The 17923-nt window shown below is 51.3% G+C and overlaps 1 protein-coding gene across 4 annotated transcripts in view; it reads right to left on the bottom strand.

Moving 5' to 3' along the window:
- Window positions 1–17923, bottom strand: part of Abtb3 (ankyrin repeat and BTB domain containing 3) — a 257515-nt gene that overhangs the window by 27266 nt on the left and 212326 nt on the right. For 3 of the 4 annotated variants that reach the window (XM_076853254.2, XM_076853256.2, XM_076853257.2), the window contains 6 exons: window positions 7537–7702; window positions 5600–5689; window positions 3501–3602; window positions 1656–1749; window positions 1380–1515; window positions 504–724 (listed from right to left, as the gene is read on the bottom strand). In XM_076853254.2, the coding sequence (XP_076709369.1) occupies window positions 504–724; window positions 1380–1515; window positions 1656–1749; window positions 3501–3602; window positions 5600–5689; window positions 7537–7702 (809 nt within the window). The remainder of the gene's footprint in view (window positions 1–503; window positions 725–1379; window positions 1516–1655; window positions 1750–3500; window positions 3603–5599; window positions 5690–7536; window positions 7703–17923) is intronic. The other variant, XM_076853255.2, reaches the window with a different exon arrangement.

The following is a 17923-nucleotide window of genomic DNA, read 5'->3' as shown; positions in this document are numbered from 1 at the left end:
GACAGGAAAGGGTGCCCTCGCCCAGCTGGCCGCTTCATGGCCCTAAGGCAGCCTATCCTCAGCCCCTGGGAACCACCTGGGGTGATTGTTAAATATAGAGATTTCCGGCCTTGATCCAAACAGACCCTCAACAGCAGAGCCTCTGGGTGTCGGGCCTGGCGATCTGCATTCAGACAAGCTCCCCAGGTGATCTGAGTTCCTGACCCCAGTCCAGAGTTTGGGAATCAGGGCAGGATGACCTGAGGATGGGTCTTCAGAGAGGCAAGGTGTTGCTGTCTACGGGGACCATGTAGGCATCTCGACTGGAGGTGTTCAGCCAGCGAAGGGAACGTTCCTGTGTCCCCTTGGTGTGTGTACGTGTGCGTGTGTATGTGCGCGTGTGTATGTGCGTGTGTGTGCGTGTGTGTGTGTGTATGAGAGGCAGAGAGAGACAGAACTCGAGGGAGAGAGACCTAGAGTGGGGCCGCAGCGCCGTGCCCAGCAGTGGGAAGTGCCCGACTGACCTATGCTCCTGATATCAATTGTGACATCCACGTAGCCATGCTCAGCGCTGTGATACATGGCCTCCCTCAGGGCCCTCAGTTTGGCCTTGCTGTTGCGGCTGGCACACAGGGGGGGCGGGGCTGACTCTGCCAGGTCAGTGCCCTCGGCCAGAATCTCCTCCAGGGACAGGATATCGCTCTTCTCCTTCTCTGGCTGAGCGAGCAGTTTGCGGAACACATTCCTGTCAATCATAAACCCAGAGAGGAAGACACTCAGAGATGGAAATGGCGTGGCTGGGGCGGAGGCGCGGTGGGGAGTGGAAGGCCGCTCACTCTGGACCAGGGAACGATGTTTTGGGGATGGAGGAGGGGATGGGACATGACCATCACTGTTTCCTGGGAGGACAGCTTGGAGTTAAGAAACATCTAGAAGGCTCTAGAACTCTGTCCTGCTAATGGCTCGCTGGCCTTCCCTCCAGCGACTCTGCGTCACGTGGGGGTCATGTATAATAAAATCAGATGGAAATCCTGAAGGGAACCGAGGACAGAAGGAGGCAAAGAAGAGGGGTTCTATTCTTTTTATATGGATTCTTGTCACCTCGTGACAGTTGACGTGATGTCCTCTGACCCAAACTGGCCAAGAGTGAGGTGTCTCTGTGGATGCAGCTGGTTGAGACTGAATACAGCAAGCCAGTCTGTGTGGATGTGACTTCGAGCCAGTTTTTAGCAGAAACCCGGCAGGAAAGGTCACTCTGGCCAGGCCTGGGGCCTAGACCACCTCCCCGCTGTGTCTGGGCTCCACATCCAAAGATAAAATGGGTCTGGGGTAGGCCTGGGAATCTGCATTTTTAACAAGCACCGCTCGGGACCTTGAGGCCTTGGCCCGTCCTAGCCTACCTGTGTCCATGAGCTGCGGCCTGGCTGAAAGAGTTCATATCCCCCTGGGGGGTCGTAGAAATTCCATTCCTGTACATGGTTCCTATCAGGGGATCCGCACCACGATCCAACAGCAAACTAACCAGCTCAAAATTTCCTGCAAGCCCAGAGAAGGGGGTTTCATAAGAGAATAAAGCAAAAAAAAAAAAAAAAAAAAAAAAAAAAAAACCAGAGTCACAGGCACATGGAGGGCCAGGGAGGTGCAGACCCCTGGCCCAGGTGAGAAGTGCGACGTACCTACTGCGGCTGCCAGCTGGAGGGGCGTCTCTGAGTAGTTCTCCTCACCGTGCTCCACCGAGCCTTCCACTTTGGCCCCAGCATCCAGGAGGAGCTGTGGAGGAAGAGCAGGAAGAGCGGCCATGGAGATGTTTCAAGGACTGGTGGAGACCAGTGAGATGCCAGCTCCTTCCCTCCCTCTGGGCCGGAGGACTGTACTTCAGAGGACCAGCAGAGGGTCTCTCGCGTCTTTTAGAACCTTAGGCTACCCAGTGTGCTCCATGCTCAGCGGCGTCACGCTCACCTGGGGGCTCGTTAGAAAGACTGCCTGTCGGGCCCACCCCAGGCCCCCTGAACCAGAGTCTGCACTTTAACATCATCTCCAGGGAGTTTGGAGGTACATCAAAGCTTCTGGAAGCACTAAGTCAGGAGTCCTTGGCACCAGACTGCTGGGGGGACTCCCTCATTAGGAGCCTCGGAGGACACTGGAGTGGCCTCTTACAGCCACAGACTCTCAGGAGTCCTGACTAATGTGGGGGACATATTCTTGGTCAAGCAGGATGAGAGTCCCTTCAAGAACCCCCGCAGATGGGCTTGAGGACAGGTTAGGAAATGCTAAGTTTCATAAGGTGGCAGAGTGAGCTTCCAGAAGGCATGCCTCTCCATGACTCCATTCTGGGCATTCCCAAAGACCTCTTAGGGGAGGCAGATTCTGTCCAGGCGGGATTGTGTTCACAGTGAAGGTGCTGTTAACATCACTGATGTAACGTGGGGACGGTATGCGCCGTTTTGACTACCTGGCTAGCGCTGCCTGCACCTACAGCCGCCTCAGCAGGTGGCCTGAATTCTGTGAGGATCTGCAGGGCTTCCTATGTTTCCACTCCTGGTTTAAAGGCTCAGGTTGCCTGTTAAAGGATGGCTTCTGTGTCCACTAGACCACCACCTGACCCCTTCTTTCTTGGGTTCCTCTACTAAGAGGGGAGTGGGCAGAAGCCAGCTCTCAGGCGACACGTCACACACCCAGCCTCCTGAAACCTCACTTTGGATCTGTCCTAAGGATGCTCATGACCCAGGAAACAACAAAGGGATCCTGTGACGCTTTGGCTTTGCTGAGCTGTCCCTGCAACGCTGTCCTCTGCTCTGCACAGAATTCAGAGCCAGGGGCCACAACACTAGAGGAGGCAGTTCCTGCTGTCCTCAAAGCTCAGTACTTACTATGGGGCCAGGTGTCACTGACCAGGAAGTTGATCTTCCTTTTCCAATAAAGACCCAGTTGAAACCCCAGAACGTGCTGGTTCTATTCATTGAACACCAACTCCTCAACAGCCATGGAAAGCACTGGTGATAATATTTATATGCATGTCCCCACACTTGAGGCTGTTTCAGAACACATGTGCTAAGACCCTACTCCAGACCTCCTCCTCCTCCTGATTCTCAAGAAGGGGACCCTGGCAAGCGCTCTTTGGAAACATTCCTTTGGTGATCTGGATGCTTCTTTCCACTGGTTGGAAACCACTAGATTCTACGAAACGCCAGAGTCACACCTCTGATCTCATGTTCACGTTATGACAAGCAAAATGAGCAAATCCACAAAACAACAGTTGAGACCCCACCCCAGAGCGGCCAGGAAGAACTCTGCAGGCTTGCCGCTTGTGTGTGAGGCGTTGTGTGGTTACGTGGTCACTTCATATTGGTTAAAGCTGGGCCAAACAGATCAAGACAGATGATATATTTTTCATATGATATAAATATACACTGCAGGTAATTGCCATTAACCAATATGAATCTCTCATGGAATATGCATGCTGGGAGAGGTTTAGATTTGCGTCACATAGGAGAAAGGTCAGATGTGGAATCCATTAATACCTGAACTACAGGAATATGTCCATGCAACACAGCAAAAGTCAGAGCCGTCCAATGGCGGGTCTCAGGGTGGACGGATGGATATTTATGTGGAGTACTGACAACCTATAAACAAATCGAAGTTATTTTCAAAATGTGATCTTCACAATACTTAGGCTAGCAAGTCTGACCTATCTGTGACCTAAATGTAGGTTAGAGATGGATAAAGAAGACATCCTGGAGGGTGCTCTGGGAGGTACTGGCAGATGCCCCAAACACCTCCTACCAAGTGGGCATTGATCCTGCTTGTGTTTGTAGGAACAGAGACTGAAGCAACCCCCCAAAGGCAGGGAACTGTTTTGGAGATTTTTTTCCATGGGGCAGGGAAAAAATTTCTCAGTGGCTTTATATCCCCCGTGCCCAAAAGGACTCCTTCCCTCCTCCTCTGAGGGGCATGAACGGGTGACTGCTGATCCCTGGGGAAGCAGTAATGACCTCCTCTATTGCAATGAGCAAGTTCCCTTGAGCGTCCCTTTCCTCTTTCTGCTTGAGGGGGGATGTTCTGAGGGCTGCAGGATGTCAGATGGCAGAGAAGCATCACTATGCTCCATCTGCACTTTTAAGAGGGATTCTTGGGGGTAGCAACCCCCCTCCCCTTCCCCCGTAGTCCACTCGAAGCTTTCACTCCGGGGAAGACCGTCACCCCTCTGAAGGAGGGGGCTTCACGGACTGCTCGCGCTCACCCCACGCTTTGCTCATTCCACCCTCCTGCTGGCTTCCAGTTGATAGGGACCCTGGAGTTACTGGAAGTGGGGACATGCAGCTTTCCCTGGACACAACGCGAGTGGGAAATCTGAGACAGATCTTTCCGGATGGGGGTCTCAGTGTACCCCAGGCCAAGACACAGCAGGAAATCTGTGGGCGGGGTCTGGCACAATTTGCAATCACATGTGCTTCTCATCCCAGCGCTTCTGGGGCCGTGCAACCTTGATGCCTGCATTTCAGGTCACTGTGCTGGATGAAGACGCTGAGCGACTCGTGGGATGGGCTGGAGGGGAGGAGCCCAGAACCCCACCAGGACCCAAAGCCCCCACAGTGTCTGCATGGTGCTTAGGACTCACCACGGGGATGGCAAATCTCCACATATGTGAAAGTTGTAAGATCCAAAACCCTACTCATTAATTTAAAAAAATATATAGTAATGAGACTGGAGGGCATCTAAATTTGGACCAAACAGTTTTCCCAGAATTACGGCAAGATGATAGCAGCATGCCCATCTCTCTGGTGTCTGAGACTGCCACTATCTGGCTTCCAGGGGGAGTGGTCTTCAGAAAGCACAGTAAAAGGGGGAAGAATGGGGTTTTCCCTACTTTAAGGTTGGGGTGGGATGGAGCAATACATCAATGGGGTTGCCAACCTGTGCTAGGTACGGTCACATTTATTGCTTCTGACAACCATTTGCAATGCTGTGATTATTCTCCCACTCTGCAGATGGAGACAGAGAGGATACGCCACATGCCCAGCTCCAAAGCAGGTCAGTAAGGAGGTGGTGATTTCAGAACTTGAACCCAAGTCTGTCAAATTCTAACACTTGTGGGAGTGGGGGACCACACTTGCCGCTCTACCCCACTGCCTCAAGGAAGCCTTGGGATGAGCTTTAAGACCTGTCAATTCAGCGGAGGTGAGCCAATCAGGGTTGTTGGGGAGGGCAGAGGATGGGAGCAGGGAAGCCTCAGCCTGGGAGAATGGCCAGAGCATCCTCTGTGCCCTGATCAGGTGGAGGGAACCGGCTGACAGCTCAGGACAGCTTCCTGCCCCGTCCCTGAAGGAATGGATTGGCAGTTTGGATCAGGAGCGTGGGGCTGCTGAGCCAACAGTGGCCACTGCTCCTTGCAGCCTGGATGGTCTTTCAGATGGAACATACATGCAGGAAGCCCCTCGGGGCATGGCTGGGCTGCAGCCTCGGGACGCACAGAATCTGTCAGGTAATTTCAGTGGGACCACAATCACTCCAGGGCCGAGGAGTCATCTGTTGGTGGAAATGAGCACACAGCCGTGGCTCCTGAAGGCAAAGCCCCCCTCTCATGGTTTTCTGGGGGCCCTGCAGTCCTCTGCACCCTCACCTCCACATTCAGGTCAGCTCCGGCATCCAGCAGCATCTGAACCATCGCCTCGTCCCCACGGACGCAGGCGTACATCAGGGGGGTCATGCCCTGCGGTGAGTTAAAACCAGAGAATGGAGAGGTTTACAAGGTGGCTGTGGTCAGGCAACAGAAACAAATGGAGCATCTTACGTGAGCGCAGGGGGAGCTGCTTGGGCTCAAAATCCAGCAGGTCTAAAGCACACGTGCAGCCCTGTGACTCGGACCACAGCCCTGTGCACTCTGGAAACCAAGGCGGAAAGGAAAAGGGAGCTCACGTTGCCTTTTGGAATTTGTCTTTGCTGAGTTTGGAGGATCTTGGTTTGTCTGTCTGACTCAGGGTGCAACGGACCTCAGAGCATTTCCTAAAACAAGTGGCTGATTTTGACTTAGGACTCTTAGGACTTTCTGGATTCTGTGACATCAGCCCTCAGCTATTTAACTGATGAATGCTGCTCCTCCATCCTTTCTGTCTCATGATATAACCAGCATCCTCCTGGCTCTGTATAAACTGCTGGTCAATGTCAAGGGTAACCGGATGCCCCTGAGCATGTGGTGTCCCCCTTCACTGAAAGTGGATTGACATTGTCATTGACAAGCAAAAGGCAAGCCAAGGAGAGATGGCTTCAGGAAAACCACAGCTGCTCCTGACTCCTGCTCGTCACCAACCAAGTACCACAGCCCACAGCAGGGAGGGGTGGGTTTTCCAACCAACAGTGTTGGGAAGGCAGCTATTTGGAAAACCATCCAAGTTAGAACCTTATCTCCCCCCAGACACCATGCACATTTCTAGCTTGGTTAGAGACAGCTAGAGAAAAAATTAAAACCCTAAAAGATATCTAACTGGTCTCAGGATCCATTTCTAAACATAAAAGTCATGGAAGAAATCACAGAGGAAAATCATCCTAGCAACGAGGCAATAAAATTGAAAACATTATAGACAAAATTCACATAAAACGTACATGGAAACATTTTTGTCACATTATAGCAAAGGGCTGTGTCTAATATATAAAGAGTTATTCTAAGTAGATTGGAAAAATAAAACCCAGAAAATCTAGCTGGAGGGTGGGGAAAAGGAAACAGCTTCTGGAAGTAACTGAAGACTGAGACCCTAAGAAAGGCTGGTGTGTTCGAGCGACTGCTTCCATTTTTAAGAATTTCCATAATGAAATAATCAGGGAGTTGCACAAAGGCTTCTGCAAGTACATTTAGCTCAGCATGATTAATAAAAGGAATTAGAAGCACCCTAAATATCCAACATCGAGGTACAGCAAATGAAAAAATGATTTAAAAAAAATTTAAATAATATTATCTTTAATGTAAAATGTCAAAAAAGTAAGATAGAATATAGTTTTTAAATAATGGAAATGTGTGTTTGTTGTGCGTCAGGGAGACTTAGTATTTCTTGAGAAAACTGTTAGCTGTAATTAAATAAATCATCCCTGCCCTCCCCTCCTGGAACTCGCTGTGTGAACTGCCCATGCAAAACAACCCCATTTGTCCCTAGTCACTTCCCGTTGGAATTCACTGCTGCTTGTTTTCTCTGTCCCTGACATTTCCCCTCATGGGGCATCTCCTTGAGTGAGAGACACCAGCCACTCTCCCTGTACCAGTTTCAGGATTTTGGTGGTGGAGAGGGGATGCTGCCTATTTCTGAGCTACCTCCTAGGGTCTACAGACTGACTGTGTCTCTTCAGGACCGTCTAAAAGTTTGGTGACACCAGCCTGGATGTGTCCTGTGCAGTAGCAGACAGGCAGAACCAAAAAAAAAAAACCCTAAAAAAACCCCCAAAACCCTTTTAAAAAAGGCAACCTAAGCGGCCAGCAGGGGGCGCTCCAACCCAGCGCCGGCCGTTTCCATCTGGCTTGGGGCGGGTGCTGCAGGCGGTGGTGTGGGCTCAGACCCCTGGAGCCCCTACCTGTTCACTCATGGTGTTGATCCCATCAGGCCCCAGCAGAGACACCGCCTGCTTCACAAGGTCCGTCCGCCCGCAGTTCAGCATCCGAAAACCCAGGTCCTGCTTGAACTTGGCTTCGATGGCCACGGCATCCAGCTTCCGAGAAGCGCAGAAGCAGTCGTCTGCCCTGAAGGAGGAAGACATGGTCATGGGGGTGTAGCAGCTTCCCCGGGGCCTGGTCCTTGCCGAGCAAACTCCTTGGGGAGCACGAGGCCCTTGCATTGCTTTTCGCGTAACGAGCCAGTTCCTAGGCTGCGCTAAAATAGACTTCCTCCTGATCCTGATCTATGTCCTTTATGACTGCTGCCATTCTCTCTCTCTGTGTGTGTGTGTGTGTGTGTGTGTGTGTACTGGGGATTGAACTTAGGAGCACTTAACCACTGAGCCACATCCCAGCCCTATTTTGTATTTTATTTAGAGACAGGGTCTCACTGAGTTGCTTAGGGCCTTGCTTTTGCTGAGGCTGGCTTTGAACTCTCGATCCTCCTGCCTCAGCCTCCAGAGCCGCTGGGATTACAGGCATGCTCCACCACTCCTGGCCTGCTGTTCTATCTGGACCTGCCTCTGGGCTCCTGCACTACACTGGCCTAAGAATCATATGGAGAATATTTAGTGAATGTCTACATGGGTAGGCGCTCTGCTAAACTGTTTGAGTGAAAAAATTCAATGAATGCCCATAAAACCAGAGTTAGGTGCTGTCATTACCTCTCTTTAAACCTGGGGCAACAGAAGCATATAAAGGGCCTCCCCAAGGCCATGTGGTCTGCAGATGGCAGAGCTGGGATCTGGACCCGGGTGGTCCGTGTGAAGAGTGGGCTTGTGTATCTACTATGTGACACTGTCCCCTGTCAGCATCTGCTGTTTGCCCATTCTCCTGTCTGCTCTCACACTAGGCTGGGGAGTTCTGAGCAGGGACCCTGTCTGCATCTCTCTCCATCCCAGTGCCACTGGGCACACGGCAGGCATGTGGGGTGCTCAGGATGGCGAGTTGAATGAACACAGAATGGGCGTTCCCTACCTTCCAAGAACAAGACCGAGAACCTGTGAAATGACTCGAGAGCATATTTGACAAGGTGCATTGAAACTGTCAGCTGGTGGAATGGCAGGAGAACGAGGCTAAGGAGGGGGTGGGGAGGGTCCTCAAACAGGTGACAAATTCAGGTTATAAAGGATGTCACTTCCTTCTCCTGGAGAATGAATCCACTAATTAATTATTAAACCACTTTGCATTTATTAAGCTTGTATCAAATTCTGCTCTAAGTGCTGAGAACACAAAGGAAAACAGGTCACTGCCCCTCCTCTAGGAGCCCACCCCCTGGAAGGAGAGGGGATGCAGGCTATTGTCATTCAATGTGGCAAACGCAAGAGTTGAAGGCTCAGAGACAGGCACTGCCCCAGGGCAAGTGCACTGTGGAGAGATGAGGAAGCTGGACCAGAGTCCAGGGGATCCAGCCATGCTTCCTGGGGGAGTTGACCCCTGAGCTGTGCCTTAAGGGGACTGGGGAAGAGAGGGGGAAAGTCTGGAGGGGGGACGTGGCAGGCAGAGTGAGGGTCACCGTGGAGATTTAGTGCTTCTGGGCAGAGAGTGCCAGAAGCCGACGGTGGCAAGGGCAAGAGGCCAGGGGACCTCTGCTTAGTCCATAAGGCTCAGGCTTTATCTTCAAAGGCCAGTGAGGGTGGCTGAGCAGGCAGAAGGACATGGCTGGCCGGCAGTCCTCAGAGGCAGGAAGGATGGGAGAGAGGAGCCAACAGAAGAAGCAGGAGATGGGTCAATGCTGAGTGAGTCGCTGAGCAGAGCCGCGTCCACCAGGCAGAGTGCAGGGGCCGAGGGAGGGCAGGGGTGCTGGGCTGGCACTGAGCGCGTGGTTCTGCCTTCCACCCTGCAGGGTGCCTGCTGCTCAGACTCAGGCTGGCCCAGAGGCCAGCTGATGCCCACTGTGTCAGCAGGAGCTGGAGCTGACCCTGACCTCTTCAAAGTCCCTCTGCTTGCTGTCAGAGGCGGGGAGCTGAGCAAAGAGGCCAGACATTCACAATCCAGGCTGGTTGTAAGGATGCCTGCCTGATCCTGCTCTGCTTGTGGTGGCAGGAAGCCAGTGGACCACGACCTTCTTTTTCATCCCTGGAGGACATGGGAGGGGACATGATGGCACAGAGGGTCTCACTCACCAGTAAGGCCGGGATCTGGGGCTGAGCCACCCAGAGAGCCTGGGAAGTGGACGGAGGCGAATGCACTTGGCCTGCTGCAGGTCCTGGCTACCTGTCTACCATTCATCCCGGCTGTGGAGCCTTGGGCAGAAGGCAGTCCCAGAAAAGGGACCCTGCTGGAGGAGATGCCAGACCCGAGGGGCGTGCTTTTGGCCACCAGGGGGAGCCGATGCAGAGCAGATAGACACAGGGCCCTGAGACCCAAGGCCTGCTGTTGAGATGGGGTCTAACCTGCATCCACACTTCAGGAAATGGGCGTCCAGCCAGGCCTCCTGGGGTCTATTTGTATGAGAGCCCTGGGAGGGACAATGGAAAGTATTGAGAGCTTACAACTGGCCAGGACCTGGACTCCAGGATCAAGGCCTTTCCGTGGCAGGTAGGAGAGTCGACCACCCCAACATTGCTGGCAGGGTCTCCAGGAGGCCACCTAGGTGGTGGGAAGGACTATAGGACCACAGGCCTGACTTCAGACATGGCATCAGCAACCAAGACATAAGCTTCTAGGGCACAGACTGGGCTGTGCCTCAGGGCTTCTTGGCTCACTCACGGGGGTTTTGAACTTGGGTCTCCTGCAGCTAGAGTTACCAGATCATCAAGCAAATAAAAAAATACCAAATAAATATTGCACAGGACACACTTATACTAAAACGTGATCCACTGTGTCTGAAATTAACTGGTGATTCCATCTTTTATCTGGGAAAAGGCAGAACTATCTCCCAGGGGTCCCGAAAGAACACAGAGAGAAACCATGGATCCCTCCAAAGTGTCTGCCTGTCTCCAGAGCGGAGGGATCCTTGGTGGGGCAGAAGCCTTTATTCAAGGGACCAATAGTCCCTAATGATGGCTAGAGAGTAACAGGGCAAGATCCTCTCCATCGCAGAGGACTCTGGGAAAGGTAAGGTGGGGCCTGTGTGTGTTGTATTAAAGTATCTGAACCCCACACTGGTGTGCACGTGCCCAAATCCTGGAGAGCTATCAGACTTGACACACTGCAGGGACAACCTCTCCCCCCTCCACCAATTTTTATTGTATTTATTTAATTTTCTGTCTCATCTTTATTTATTTTTCCATATTGTTATTGGTGCATCATGGGTCACACGTAACAGTGTGATCTGTTGTTCCACGTTCACACACACACACACACACACACACACAGTATGACGAGATCACTTGGCTAATACCATTCTCCAATACTTCCCCTTTCCTTCCAGGGACAGCCTTTCTCCCAACAGACTGCTACCCAATCTGGAAGAGGCTGCGTTATGGAAGCCAGAGCTCCATCTAGGGACAAAGATGCTATCAACTGTCACTGTCACGGAAAAACCCTTCCTGTCATTTCCTCTTTTTTGTCTGTCTCTGAGTCCCTGGCGATGGCATCAATGCTCCATGGACTCATTCCAGTAGGCTCTTCTCCCCCTGCAGTCAGGCGAATTCCACGTGACTGGGTAAACATTACTGAGCACCTACTGTGCACCAGGCCTCGTGCTGAGGAGCCCTGGAGGAGGGAGACGGATCTTCTGTTCAGAGCTCACAGGTTCATAAACAGATAATTCCAAGAAAATCAGAAGTGTTTACCAGCCTCACAGGTCCTTGATTTTAATTAGAAAGAGACAAATGGCAAAAAATTACTGCAGCTAAGCTGATGATGATAATTGTTATTACAAGAAGTTGACATTTATTGAATACTTATTACTGAAATCGAAGCTCTTTCCGTGTATTAACTCATACAAATATCACAACACGCTGGTGATCTAAGTGCTATTAGAAGACTCACTCCAGAGATGGGGAAACTGAGGCCAGGAATGACCCAGGTCTCAGAGTTGACTAAGGAGCGAGCCAGGATTTGGCCAGGTGACCTGACATCCCATCCCATCCTGCTTGGTGGGACCTGGCAAGCGCCATCATGCCAATGTCTCCAGACATCCAGCTCCTGCTTGAGCTAATCTCTCCATGTCCCTCAGACCCTCTGATCGTATACCCCAACTGGAAGTTCTTATGAACACCTCTGGTCCATCCTCCAAACCTGTCCCTGGTCACCCACCACACTGTCCACCCAGAACCCGTATCCACTCCATGGACTGTTGGTTTTCCAAATTCACATCCCAGATCCATCTCCTTCTCTCCACCACCTGCCCCTGCCCTGGTCCTGTGGCCGGACCACTTCCATCCTCCTGGAGCCTCCTGCTTTCACTCTTCTCCCCGCTCACACCCCTCTCTTACCCAAGACCAGAGTGAGCGCCAGCATAAACAGGGCCTGGCATGCCCCACTTACCGCCTTCCAAGGCTGCCAGGGTACCGAGGATAAAATCCCACCCCCCACCCAGGGCCCGCAGAGGCACCTTCATAATGTTTTCCATTCTGGCTTCACGGATTTATTCTCCCACCAACAGACGCGAGGACTCCTTTTTCTTCACCATCCCGCCACACTGATCTTTCATCTTTTTTGTTAGCAGCCATTCTAACAGATGTGAGGCGCTCCCTCCCCTACTGGGGTGGCGATTTGCCTTTCCCTGGTTAGCGATGTGGAACATTTTTCAAACACATCTTGGCCATTTGCATGCTTTCTTTTGAGAAGTTTCTATTCAGATGTTTTGCTCATTTTTTAATGATTTGTTTTCTTGCTACTGAGTTGGGTTCCTCATGTTTTGGGACACTAACCTCTTATCAGGTGCGTGGCTGGCAAATACTCTGCGTCATTCTCTAGGTTTTCTCTTCCCTCTGTTGATTGTCTCCTTTGCTGTGCAGAAGCTTTTAATTTGACTCAATCCCCTTTGTCTATTTTTGCTTTTGTTGTCTATGCTTTGGGGAATGTATCCACATAATCACTTTCAAGACCCAAGTCATGGAGCAAAACTCTTAAGTTTTTCTTCTGGTAGTTTTACAGTTTCAGGTCTTACATTTAAGTCTTGAATCCATTTCAATTTGATTTTTTTTTTTTTTTGGTACTGGGGAGTGAATCTGGGGGGCACTTAACCACATCCCCAGCCCCTATTTTTTGTATTTTATTAGAGACAGTGTCTCACTGAGTTACTTAGCGCCTTGTGAAGTTGCTGAGGTTGGCTTTGAACTCTACATCCTCCTGCCTTAGTCTCCCAAGATGCTGGGATTAGGGGTGTGTGCCACTGAGCCCAGCTTGAGTTGATTTTTGTTTATGCTGTGAGATCAGGATCTAATTCTCTTCTCTTGCCTGCTGATATATATACTGTTCCCAACATCATGTGCTTTTTAAAATAGCATTATTAAAAAAAAACCCTTTATTTTTATGTGGTGCTGAGGATTGAACCCAGTGCCTCACACATGCTAGGAAGCTCTCCACCATTGAGCCACAGCCCCAGTCTAACATCAGGTATTTTTAAAGAGATGGTCCTTTCCTTATTTTAAGGGTCTTGGCACCAATCATTCCTGAAAGCAGGGCCCAGGAACCACCTGTTTATCAAGACGCCCTTGGACCCACAAAGTAAATAGAGTTCTGCCTACGGAACAAGAAAAGCAAAACAGGTAAGAAACATTTCCTACAAAAGTGTGAAAACACAGGTTTCTGTTCAACCCAGTTTGTTAGAGAATTTAATTCTGCAGCATTCCTGTGGACAGGGCCCGGAGCTCCACTTACTCTCTCTGGAAGTCCCTGTAGGATCTCCACTGCTGTCAACCAGCAGGTCCCCTGGTGGCCCGCACAACTGTGTGCTCTCCTTTGTGCCTGACTTATCTATGCAGCAGTCTATTAAGCCAGTCGCCTGGGGCTTCACCAGAAGCTGACCAGCTTTGTGGTTTTCCCCTTGAGTGGCTTTCAACAACGCAATCAAAGAGCTGATCAATTTAAGTAAGAAGTTCAGCTACCGAGCTGGTCAATTTTTCTGATTTCTCAAGTGGTCCAGCCCCGAGAGACTTGCTCAATATCTTCCACCACTTCAGGGACGTGAGTGACTTGAGAAAGATGTTTTCCAGAGGCCTGCAGGGGGCCTGGCTCGGCAAGGGACTGGGCTGCCTTTTCTCCCCAAGACAGGACGGCTGATCTCTCCTTGCCTTCCAAGCGACAGACGCAGGCTGGTGAGCCCCAGATCCCTGTGTGCATTATTATCCTTTAAAGCCAGTACAGAAGCTATGAGCATCAACTCTCCCTCCCTGGGTTCAAGTCCCGGTTCTGTGACTTAGTGGCTTTGTGATCTTGGGGCCGGTTACTTAGCCACTTTGTTATTTGATTTTCTCATCTGTAAAAGTAGCTTTAGTAATAATGCCGTCCTCACAGGGTTTTGGGTGTCGATCAAACGAGATAATCCGCGTACAGTGCTTAGCACACAGTTCTCGTTACATGTCAGATTCCTCATATCACAACTGTTATAAATTTACAAAGCCAAACACAGCTGTTTGGAAAGAATATACGGTATCTGGGAGAAGTACATACACAGATGACACACAGAACACTGCCTTCCTAGTGCTCCTTCTCCTTCTCCTTCTCCTTCTTCTTTGGCACTAGGAACTGAACCCAGGGGTGCTTAACCACTAAGCCACATCCCCAGCCATTTTTTAATATTTTATTTTGAGACAAAGCCTTGCTGAGTTGCTTAGGGTCTTGCTAAGTTGCTGAGGCTGGCTTTGAACTTGCGATCCTCATCATTGTGCTTCTTAAGGTCTCAAATGAGACACTGTGTCTAACAAGTACCTTCAGAATCCAGGCAATCCTTTCCCCATGGGGGAAGCCCGGCTCCCAGAAAGGCTGCCCCCCGGTCCCACATGGTTTTGCAGGCCAACTGCAGGCGATTTGACAGAGGCTCAGGAGAATCAGTGTTGCATGAAAACACAGTTTCTGGAACAGTCCGGAAAGTGAGAAAAAGCAGAGCCCTTAGGGTGCTGTGAGCCTGCCCAACGGGGATCCTGCTCTTTTCTTGTCTGCTCTAGGGCTGATCCCAGCCCCTCTGGTCTAGAAGGTACCTGGCAGCTCCTGGGCACCCTGAGGGTCAGATGCAGTGTGACTCTGGGAAGCGTGTCCAGAGAGCAAGGGCTTTGCTCTCACGGCTGGGTCACCCTGTGCCAGGTTGCTTACTCTCCTTTAGTTTTCTCATACATTAAATGGGGGATATCAACTTACTTTCTGTGTTTCACTTATTGAACAAACCCTGACATAGCACTTATTCCACACCAACTGCACTCTGAGCATTTTACAGGTGTTAACTTGTTTAATTCTCATGATTATCCTCCGAGATGGACAATATTTTAAGTCTATTTGACAAATAAGCAAAAGATGGCACAGAGAGGTTAATGATTAGAGAGGTGACCTGCCTGAGGTTAACTGGTTGTGTTAGTTTGTTTCTGTTGCTATAACAAAATACCTGAAACCGAGTACTTACAAAGAAACAGCTTCATTTAGCTCACAGTTCTAGAGGCGGAAAGTCCAAGATTGGGAGACCCCCTTAGTTCTACCTCTGGTAAAGTCCCCAGATGTGACACATGGTGGCAGACAGCATTGTGGCAGGAGCGTGCACAAGAGGGAGAGATCACATGTCAGGATAGGAACCAGAGTGGGGCGGGGTCAATCTTGCTCTTCTATCACAACCTCTCTTAAGAACTAACCAGGGTCCCAGGACAGCGATCCCAGTCCCTATCTCTGAAAGCTTTTATTATCATACTGAAGACCAAGCCTTCAACATACAAATGCAGGGGCAAACCCTATCCTAATGATAACACTTGCTCCCGGTCACAGCTAACAAGGAGTCAGGATGTGAACCCAGCACCTGGCTTCTGTTGGAGTCACTCCTCACGTCTCCACTGGGCAATCCGCTGGCCAACAGGGGCTACTCTGGTTTGGAAGCACAGGTTCCACAGGATCCTCATACCAGATCTCAGAAATCTATATCCCAGAGGCCCCTGAGACCACCCCCACAGTGAGAAATTAAAAAGGGCACCCTGATTGCACACTACTTGTGGCCAGGCACTGTGCTGAGTGTTCAGTTTCTGCTACTTCAACTGATCCTCTCCTAGGACCATTTTCCAATTCTACCAGCAAGGGACCTGGCAGGGCTGAGTGTCTGACCCCAAATCCTGTGCTCTCACTGAGCAGTCCAGCCCAGTACCTGAGCCCGGTGCTCACATTCCCAAACTCCTTCTTATTGGCTATGGGACCTCAGGCAGGTCGCTTCTCTAAGCCTCAGTTTCCCCATCTGCAAAACAGGGATGATGATACAGTGCTCACTGACGAGACCTATAAAGAAGTATAAAGGTAAAATACTCTTGAACCACTCAGCACCATGTGTAATGGGGTAAAAACTGCCCCAAACTTGAACCACACACTCAAGACTACGATTCTGAAATTGTGGGTCCTCTCTCCAGGGATTTAACCAGCCCTCGCCATCCTCCCGTCCCAGGCAGGCCCTTCCTGGATGCCAAGGCCTTTCGCAGCTGTTCTGTAGCCTGGTCACTTCGGGCCCAGCCCCACTGAGGCCTCTCACTTGCTGGGCCCAAGCTCCTGGCTGTGGCTTTTCATGCATACTGCCCACGTGCATCACCAACAGGCTGGCCATCTGGGACCGGGAAATTTCTAAGGCCTGTCTCTGAGGCAACATCCAGGGGCCTGTTCAGGGACCACACGAGGAGAGAGGCCACTGTACTCTGCTCACACAGAAAGTGCCAGAAGCCTACCACTACAGGGTACAGTCTGAGGTATTTGGCTGTCTTGGGAAGGAAATGAGAGGACGCAGCCCCACTCTGTTGCCTAGGCCCCAGCGGTCCCTAATGTGGGTTACAGTTTGGCTCCCCAAGGCCACTGGTCAGACTAGCTGTCTGGGAAGAGAGCAAGGGTACAAACAATCAGAGAAACAGTAAACAGAGAACAGCTTCCTGAACACACTATAGTTAATGTAATGACAGGCATTTATAAATAGTGCTCCATTTGCTAAGCTTTTCACATTAAGATTAACCTCACTTAATCTCCAAAATAAACTTCAAACTGCAGAACAAAAAACAGAGGCACTGAGATCCACTTTCTCACGGTCACCCAGCTCTAGGTGCTGGAGCTGGCAGGGAACCCAGGCAGCTTGACCCAGCCCCCACTTACCTCTGGCTGAAACTCAAGGGCAAGTTTTAGAATCCCCATCACAACCTTAGGAAACAGGGACTCCAAGGAGTGAAGCATCTCATCCTAAAGTCACCTGGCTCCGTGTCCCTCCAGCAGCCCAGATCTGTGTCACTCGCACTCCTTGTGTTTGTGCAAGTCCCCTGGCTCTGGTCCTGCCCAATTCCAGAGTTCACCATTGGGCAGTACCACCCTGTGGATGCAGAGGCAGACAGGAAGTGATTTCCACGCTGGAGAAGCTGCGGTCCAAGCCAAGCGCTGGGATTCCTTCCTTCACCCATTTGCCTGTCCTGAGCGCCTGCCACGGTCTAGGCATCAGGTTAGATGCTGGGGTCCAGCAGCCAGTGCATCAGACATGGCCCTGTCCTTACTAGGAGGCCACCAACAAGGAGGGTAAGAGGCTGCACAGGTGACAGTGCCACTGAAAACGAAGGTCCCCGGGGACAAGAACGAGAGAAACGGCTCTAACTCAAAATGGGAACTGAGGACCACGCTGCCAGCCCTTCCCTTTCTCCCTGGGCACTCTGAGTTCTGACTTGTAGGGGAGGACGATAATGCTGATGTCGCCTCTGAAGGCCCAGGGACTTGCTGGAGGTGGCAGGGAGAGCCGCTGGTTGGAGGTTGCTAACACAAGCTCTTTAGGCTTTGCTGCGTGACCTTGAGCAATGTCCCGACCTCTGCCTCCTCTGTAAGATGCAAGAACAGTAAGTGCGCGGAAGGGTTCCATGGAACGGAGTGCACTGCGCATGCGCGTCCCTTCTGGCCAGGCTGGACCCTCTCGGAAGGTGGATGCAGCACCTGGGTGGGAGGTGCGACGCTGACGGTGACCGTGGATTAGGCTGATGTGGCCCTGTGCCAGCTGTCTGCAGCACCCCAGGCGCTCAACAGCCAGCGCCCTCTCCAGGGTCTCTGGGGAACCCCCCCGGGGGCGCCAAACAACACCCAAGCCAAGGACAGCCAACGGGTCACCTCTCGGGCAGCAGCTCTGACTGGCCGACATGGCTGCCTGCAGCCTGGTGTGCAGGGGGATTCTGAGGCACGGCCACCGTTAGAGAGGAAAGACAAACACCCAGGCTC

This window comes from Callospermophilus lateralis, chromosome 4 (genome assembly GCF_048772815.1).
Source record: "Callospermophilus lateralis isolate mCalLat2 chromosome 4, mCalLat2.hap1, whole genome shotgun sequence".
NCBI classification, from domain to species: Eukaryota; Metazoa; Chordata; class Mammalia; order Rodentia; family Sciuridae; genus Callospermophilus; species Callospermophilus lateralis.
This window is presented reverse-complemented; position numbering and strand designations above follow the sequence as displayed.